Below are 8304 nucleotides of genomic sequence, written 5' to 3'. Positions count from 1 at the left end.
TAAGGAGAGCAGCTGAATCAGGGTGTTTTCCCAGAGCTGCAGGGTGAAAGTCCGAGTTGCATTAGCGGTACGTGAGGGTGTGATGCTGCCAGCGGTGCCAGCGGTTCCGCATTGGGACCCCACGGGTCTCAGAGCGGTCACATTTCAGCGCTGGACCCTCAATGGTGACGCTGGGGGCCTTGGATTGATGCCACCATTTGCATTTCGCATGGGCTGCACCAACAGCTGCCTGTTCCAACAGCTTGGCCTCCTCTGGTGGCTGCTGCTTGTCACTGGGGGGTGCCCTATATATATACACACCCCAATATCTATAATATATAAAAATATAAATTCTATAATATACATTATTATATATTATATTTTTACACAGTGGTCTATAAAATATATAATATACGTTTATAATGGACTATATAACATATAGCTACACGTATAATCAGTATGTGTATGTATATGACACGTACAAACAGCAGCCGGGGCCCCGCTCCCGTAACACCAGCTCAGCAGCGCTCGGGGCGCCGCGGGCTCTTTAAGGAGGTGGGCGGAGGCGGAAGCGAAAGCGCCGCGCGGTCTCTGATTGGCTGGCGCGACGAGCGTCGCCGCGACGTCTCCTTTGAGCCTGAGGGGCGGGGGAGGAGAGGAGAGCGGCGGAGCTGCTGATTGGCTGTCACCGCCCGGCGGCTGTTGGCCCTTTAAGGGCCGGGAGCGGTTGGGCTGTGGCGGACGGAGGTGCGGGGTCTTCACCTGTTCTGCAGCGGGGCCGCCGGCAGCGGGGACACGGACAGGGACACGGGGAAGGGGTTCAGCGCTGTCGCCCGTTCTGCAGCAGGGCGGGGGGATGGCGGCTGTGGATGACCTCAAATTCCAAGGTAAAGGTGGGCTGGGGCCCAGCCGGTGGGGGGTCGGAGCCGGGGAGCCTCACTGAGCCTTCTCGGAGGAAAACCCGCCGTGGGGTTTCGCCGGTAGCGTCAGGGATGTCTAGCGTCCGGCCATGGGACTGTGCGCCCGGTGTCACCTCTGCTGGCCGGAGCCCTTCCCGGCGGGAGGGGGTGGGCTGTAGCTTCAGACTTGTTTAAGCGGATTTATTGATAAAATAGACTCAGGTGGGAAAAAAACCTAATTTTTGGAGAGGATGAAATATAGCCATTTCTACAGTCGCTTCAGAGGGGCAGCTTCCTTCCCCCCGCCCTCGCAGAGACCTGCGGAGTCTCAGGTTGGGGCTGATGGCAGGTTTCAGTGGTGCGGGTTTATCATAATGCCGGCAGGTTAGCAGGAAAGACATCCTCACGCTTTATTAATTAAGTAAGTATTCAGCTTGATCCATGTCAGTTTGGGCTTTAAGAAGCAGGTCGTATTTGACGTGCCTAAACTAGTGATGTATCCTTTCTTGGGCTGTGTAGGGGTCTTAATGCAGTTTTTTCAGCCACAAAAGCAAAAATTTCGTTAGCTTCATCATTGCCTCTCTTGTAATGTACTTATTTGCAGAATTTGACGATGCAGCTAATTTGCTTGCAGCAAATCCTGACGCTACTACAATAAGCATTGACGAGCCAGCTGAAATCCCCAAGAATCAGCACAGCCGTCGGCAGGACCCAGGGAGAGAAGAGGATGATGAATTACTGGGGACCGACGACTCCGATAAAACAGAGGTAATGCCCTTACACCTACAGCGCCTCCATTGGCACCTACACAAACAGCGCTGGGAACACTGAGATATTTCGGAAGTACACCAGGGATTCATGCTGGGTGACTTAAAATTCTGCTTCATCCCCATTGCAGGTTACTTTCTCATTAGCAGAGTTAGCAGAAGCAAACGTGCGTTGGCTCCTCAGCTGTTGTGCTTTGCAGCCTAGGAAATTGAACTGAAATGGCGGTGATTTATGCTACTCAAATACGCCAGGACATGAGCGCAGCAGCAGCTGAAAACAGCACGGTGTTTGTTTCTGTCGGTTGTTGCTGTGGGGTTGGTGACTCTGGCAGGAAAGCAGGAAACCTGGAAACGGCCAGGGCTTTGTCTGAAGGCTCAGCTAATGCAGCTGTCAGCGACGGCGAGGGAACTTGTGATACCAATGGCGGCATGTGTTATAAATGACGTGGTGGAAGGTAATATCTGGCGGCTCTTTAGAACGCCAGGCCACCATTCTGCTTTCAGGGAGATAAGACTAGCCGCTGCTAACAAATACTAGCAGGGGAAAGGGAAACCATTAAATAGTAAGCAGCAGCCTGTTCAGTTTGTTTTCTGTCCAGGTACAGAAATCATTTAACTATTGTGTAAGTGAACTAGTAATACATAAATTGCATGCTTGTAATGTTTTTCGTGTTGACTTTCCCCTCCGTACAGCTGCTTGCAGGACAGAAGAAGAGTGCCCCTTTCTGGACGTTTGAGTACTACCAGACGTTCTTCGATGTGGACACGTACCAGGTTAATGCTTCACTCCAGAGCAGAACTATTGTCTGAGCTATCTTTTATCCAGATACTGAGCTTTTTCTGTTTTGTATCTTGAGTCGGACAAATCTGTATGTATTCATAGGTCCTGGACAGAATCAAAGGTTCGGTTTTCCCAGTACCGGGGAAGAACTTTGTGAGGCTGTATATCCGCAGCAATCCTGACCTTTACGGTACGTACGAGGTGTGAGAAGTTCTCTTCTGTGCTAAGTGTTTTGAGTTTGTATTGCCTTTTACTCGCTAGCCTTAAAAAACAAGAGGGCAGAGGAGTTGTTATTGAACATGTTTGTTTCTTCTTAAGGTCCTTTTTGGATATGTGCCACACTCGTCTTTACCATTGCTGTTAGTGGCAATCTCTCGAATTTCTTCATCCATCTGGGCAAACCAACATACCACTATGTGCCCGAGTTCAGAAAAGGTTTGTAAGTAGTCAATACAGTCCTGAGTTTGGTGGGGGTTTTTTTTGCTTTGTTTCTGGTGGGGTTTTTTGGGGTTTTCTTTTTTTTTAATGTGCTAGTGAAGTAATGTAAAAACAGGTCACAGCTCTGATTTAGCAGAGTCTTTTGATTAACTGCTCTCTTTAAATTCTTAGAGATGTGAAACGAGCCCTTAAAATGGGCTGTAACAGGTAGAACCCTACTCCTCCAGAGCATGAAGTAGCTACAGAGTTTTACTAGAGCAGGTAGGAGTAATTAGAGCAGTTGTTTTTCTAGCCTTAGTGAATGTCCCCCTGTACAGAGAGGGACAGCCCAGCAGTGGCTACTGTGGTGCTTTTGTAGGTGCCTTTCTGGCTCCGTGGCCTCCTAGAAGCCCGCAGACCTCAGACAGAAAATGACTGAATTAGAATATTACTTATATTACCTACCGAGTTGTTACCTTCTGGCAAACTCTAAGCAAAAGATGCTGAACTGATACGTGCCCCAGAGAACTCGGAGTGAGGAGCCAATTGTCTATGCCCGTCCTTGTAGTTTGAAGGACACTGCCATCCCTGCCGAGGAACACGGCTTCTGTTTGTTTCCAAAATCCAGTGTACTTGGAAGAATGCTGCTGCTTGGGAATCCAGTCACTTGAATAATTTCACATTTGCCACTCGTGTCTGTGTCTTCCTCCAAATTTTTTAGCATGTCTGCAGTCTGTTCTCACTTTTCAGTAGCTGTTGGTAGCCGAATTTCTAACTAAGTCTTTCTTTCCTCCGTGACACTTCCTTTCACACTGAAACCGATAGCATTTTCTACACAGGTGTAATAAAGAAATTGAAAATATCAAGAGAATACTTTCTGGAGTCTTTACTTTTAAACTAACTTGAAGAGCTGGTAAAGTAGTGGGTTAGTGGGTGTAAACTGGATGTAAATGCAAAGTTCTCAATTTATTAATAATTCAAACTTTTTATATTTTGATAGTTTTTTAGTTTTGGGGCTAAATGCTTCTACACGTTTGATTCTGGCTGGTATTCTGAGTAAAATGTGAAACCTTTTGTTGTATTTCCAGTGTCCATAGCAGCAACAACGATTTATGCGTATGCTTGGCTTGTTCCCCTGGCTCTCTGGGGATTCCTGATGTGGAGGAACAGTAAAGTTATGAACATTGTGTCCTACTCGTTCCTGGAGATCGTGTGTGTATATGGTTACTCCCTCTTCATTTACATTCCCACAGCGGTACGTATGGCCTAAAGAGGGCACCTCTATTACATGCCCCACAAAAAGGTCCTGCTTTAGAAAATTCACTATTGTTCCTATTAGCCCAAATGTTGGGGACTGGGCAAATCACTTGCTGCTTTTGCTTGGCTTTTTGTTTAAGCTTGTGTAACGTAAAGATGGCTTGTGGGTCCTGGAAAAGCCCAGGACAGGTCATTTCCGCAGCGGCAGCAAATCCAAACTGCTGGCAAGCCGCATAGGCGGTCCAGGGGAACTTCAGGAATCGGGCTGTGTGTCCCCAGGGTACAGACACTGGTGAGTGGGGTGGCAGTGCTGATGGACAGGCTCCGAGGACACGTTCTCCTAGCAGGGACCATCCTGGGCCGCTCTGGCAAGGGGCAGGCCTTGGAGGGAGTGCCATAACTCAGGGGACATGCTCTTGTCATGTCTGCTCTTGCTGTTATTCTTTCCTCAAATAACAGAGACATATCAGATAAGGCGTGAGTTAATTGTGCACAAATTGGCTGGAAGTGAAGAAACGTCATGGAACAATGCGTTAAATAAATGAATCCCTGTTTCACACAGTCTATTTAACAATCGTTTTACTCCCTCTTATAGATTTTATGGATTATTCCACAAAAAGTGGTGCGCTGGGTCCTGGTGATGTTCTCCCTGTGCCTTTCGGGGTCTGTTTTGGTGATGACCTTTTGGCCCGCTGTCCGAGATGACAACCGGAGGATTGCGCTGGCAACCGTGGGGACCATTGTTCTGCTTCATGCCCTGCTGGCTGTCGGCTGTTTGGTATGACACTGCCTTTCCTTTTCTCTAATCCGTTATTTCCTGGGACTGGCGACATGTTACGGTGCAGGGAAGGGGATTGCTGGAAAATCTTTTTTGATAAAGAAAGTAATAGTACTTCTGAAAAACCTCCAAAGTGAAAGTTCCAATTACTTCAAATACATCAAAAATTGATGCCAATCTGACTTTCACAGTGCCAGTAACAAACTCAATAATGAATAAGTCTTTAGCACAAAATGACTCACAGAGTCATCTTTAAATTTGTCTGGAATTCATCATCTTTACAATCTTTATTGTATCCAGTTGCAGCTTATTCCAACGAGTACTATGCTTAGGTAGTCCTTTAAAATGATTAAATGTTCAATATGTAGCGTGTGCTTATAAGTTTTATGTATGAAAACATAAACCTGCTACAACTTAGTAAATATGATTCCACGATAGCAGCGTTATGAAAACAAAAACTCTAAAACTATGGAAATACACAGTGATGAGAAATTATTTTTTGTCTCTGTTGCAGTAGGCAGAATGATATAATCCAGGCTTTGCTTCTGTTCCCTGCCCTCCCAGCTTCCAGAGTAGATAGATTTGGTTCCCCGCAGCTCAGCGTGCAGGGAGGCGAAGGCAAAACGCAACTCTCGTGTTAGCAGGAGACTTGCAGCTGACTTCAGCGGGGCTCCTGTCACCGCAGCCTGCCTGGAGCTTCACCAGTTAAAAAAGCAAACAGTCAAATATCTGCAATCCAGTCCCTTCCCATACTGTCTTTTTAAAGGCCTCAGCTGCAAACTGTTATGTTTGAAGGTGTAGTTTAGAGCACCAGTTTAGTTGACCGTTTCTAATCTGACAAAAACAGAAAAGCTTCAAATCTGCTGTTTCAGTGCTGTGTTTATACTTTGTGAACAGCAAGTGTGGAAGGAAAGAGCTGGGACGAGACAGAACTGTTAGTTTCTTCCTAAACAGTCTTTTTTCTCCTCTGTGATAATGCAGGCGTACTTTTTTGATGCCCCTGAACTGGATTTTCCTGCACCTGTTATCCCTGCTCACAATGTATCAACAGTAGTAACAAGGAGTCGGTAAATAAGGTAAGAATCCAATCTAAACTAACTTTTGTAATCATCACAAGACATCTTGAAACTTTTTCTCATTACTGTAGTTGAGTGGAAAAGGGTTTAACAGACCAATTTTGCTAAATGGCACCTATATAATATATAAATACCATTTATTAACATTTCTTCCAGTTGTAAGTTTTAAATATAGCCAGAAAGACTCTGAGGAACAAAGGCATCTTATCTTTCTTTTCTTTCAGTTTACTCTTGGCAAAGAAACACACATTTAAATAATCTACTCAGTCCCATAGGTAATTTCAAAGATGTATTTTTCCCTCAATTCCTTGTACTGCACAAGTAAAACTTAAGCAATAAACTATTATGCTCCTATTTTCCTATCCATTTAATCTTAAAAGTAAATTGGATTTTTTTCCCCCCCTTGGTGTTTGTGACAATGTGTTTCAGAGCAGCAGCTCTGTGTACAGGGACATCCATGTACTCCCTGAGCAAGGCTGACTCAGAGCCTGAGCCATCCGTACGGACCGCATTCCTTGTGTGGGATGGTTGGAGGTTCTGCTTCCTGGTAGCTGGGAGTGCTGCCAGCGGCAGATGACATTTGAATTCTGTTGGAGAGATGAGACGTGGAACAGGTCCAGGGAAAGGCTAATAGACATGCAGAGGCCAGGCCCCTGCAAGTACAGCAGCCGCAAGCATGTATGTGGAGATCAGAGTATTTTTTGAGTGAGCAGAAGCTCTATTAGATTTAAAAAAAAAAAAAGAAAAAAGCCAAATATGCCTAGCAAAAATGATCATAAAGAATTACCATCTGTGACACAGTCTAATCATGCAGATCAATTTTAGAAGCTTTACTCCTGCAAAATCAGTTTCTCATCCCAGGTGCCTATTAGGATTCCAAATGATAGTAATCAATTTTAGTATTTAGATGTAAATATGTGCTTTATTGTGTCCTCTGGTGCCTGTGAGGAGCTGTAATATTGATAGGAGTTATTTGTCTCTTTCAGGTTACAATGCCTGTTTCTCCATCTGTACAGTAATCTTATTTTAGACTATTTTTTCACTGAAGAACATGGAAACCGCAAGAAAAGGGAATGCTTTTTGTAGAAGAAAGGACAGTGATGTCCCATGGACATACGGACATCTCCACACTCACTGGAGACTGACTGGTTCCATAAGGGGAGTGAACTGTTGATCTTAATCCTGTACAGCAGTTTTTCTTTTTTAAAAGTCTGTCTGCACTCACAACACTATTTTGCCTCTGAATAAAGTGTTCTGAAGGTGATTTCTTATTTTGTTAACGATCTGATACTCATTCTCCAAAGCTGTTGAGAAGGTTTCATAAGAGGTGTGAAGGTGGGCTGGAGGCGAGACAGGATTTTGCCATGTTACGGTTGAACTGCCCTGAGGGCCGAATGTGTACCGAGCTCTCCCAGTACCAAATGCTGCCCTGAAAGCAGTTCCTGCCGCTTTCCTAGGCCCAGACGCATTCTTTATAGAACTATAAAATGATTTAGGTTGGAGGGGACCTTAAAGATCACCCAGTTCCAACACCCTGCCCTGGGCAGGGACACCTGCCACCAGACCAGGCTGCTCAAAGCCCCGTCCAGCCTGGCCTTGAACCCCTCCAGGGATGGGGCAGCCACAGCTTCTCTGGGCAACCAGGGCCAGGGTCTCACCACCCTCACAGCAAAGAATTTCTTCCTAATGTCTAATCTAAATCTCCCCTCTTTCAGTTTAAAACCGTTATCCCTTGTCCTATCGCTACGCTCCCTGATCCAGCGTCCCTCCCCATCTTTGCTGTAGCCCCCTTTGGGTACTGGAAGGCTGCTATAAGGTCTCCCTGGAACGTTCTCTTCTTCAGGCTGAACAGCCCCAACTCTCTCAGCCTGTCTTCACAGCAGAGGGGCTCCAGCCTCTGATGATCTTTGTGGCCTCCTCTGCACTCGCTATAACAGGTCTGTGTCCTCCTTATGTTGGGGGCTCCAGAGGTGGATGCAGCACTGCAGGTGAGGTCTCACGAAAGCAGAGGGGCAGAATCATCTCCCTCACCCTGCTGGCCACGCTTCTTTGGATGCAGCCCAGGATGCAGTTGGCTTTCTGGGCTGCAAGCGCGCATTGCCTGCTCATGCTGAGCTTCTCCTCCACGAGCACCCCCAAGTCCTTCTCCTCAGGGCTGCTCTCAATCCATTCTCTGCCCAGCCTGTATTTGTGCCTGGGATTGCCCTGACCCAGGTGCAGGACCTTTCACCTGGCCTTGTTGAACTTCATGATGTTTGCACAGGCCCACCTCTCCAGCCTGTCCAGCTCCCTCTGGATGGCATCCCTTCCCTCCAGCACGTTGACTGCACCACACAACTTGGTGTCGTCG

General features: G+C 46.5%; 1 protein-coding gene across 3 annotated transcripts; it reads left to right on the top strand.

Moving 5' to 3' along the window:
* The first annotated feature begins 83 nt into the window (after positions 1-83).
* YIPF1 (Yip1 domain family member 1) lies at positions 84-7218 on the top strand. Of its 3 annotated transcripts, none has more exons than XM_074597067.1 (9): positions 84-866; positions 1483-1646; positions 2339-2419; positions 2529-2616; positions 2745-2861; positions 3932-4098; positions 4696-4878; positions 5860-5954; positions 6941-7218. In XM_074597067.1, exons 1-8 carry the CDS (start codon positions 836-838, stop codon positions 5947-5949), a joined length of 921 nt encoding a protein of 306 aa, XP_074453168.1. In that variant the 5' UTR covers positions 84-835; the 3' UTR covers positions 5950-5954; positions 6941-7218. The 3 variants fall into 3 exon arrangements, with proteins under 3 accessions (XP_074453168.1, XP_074453169.1, XP_074453170.1); XM_074597068.1 differs by having other exon boundaries at positions 625-866; positions 1513-1646; XM_074597069.1 differs by lacking the exon at positions 2339-2419 and having other exon boundaries at positions 636-866.
* The last annotated feature ends 1086 nt before the right edge of the window (positions 7219-8304 follow it).

Source organism: Larus michahellis, chromosome 8, assembly GCF_964199755.1.
Source record: "Larus michahellis chromosome 8, bLarMic1.1, whole genome shotgun sequence".
NCBI classification, from domain to species: domain Eukaryota; kingdom Metazoa; phylum Chordata; class Aves; order Charadriiformes; family Laridae; genus Larus; species Larus michahellis.
Note: the sequence above shows the minus strand (reverse complement) of the source record. Positions and strands in the feature narration are given on the sequence as shown.

Excerpts from the sequence above, each read along its gene's own strand:
- YIPF1 (XM_074597067.1), top strand. The coding sequence starts at position 836 with ATGGCGGCTGTGGATGACCTCAAATTCCAAG. Across the intron at positions 2,617-2,744 it reads CAGCAATCCTGACCTTTACG|GTCCTTTTTGGATATGTGCC; the intron begins GTACGTACGAGG and ends TTTCTTCTTAAG. Across the intron at positions 4,879-5,859 it reads TGCTGGCTGTCGGCTGTTTG|GCGTACTTTTTTGATGCCCC; the intron begins GTATGACACTGC and ends GTGATAATGCAG.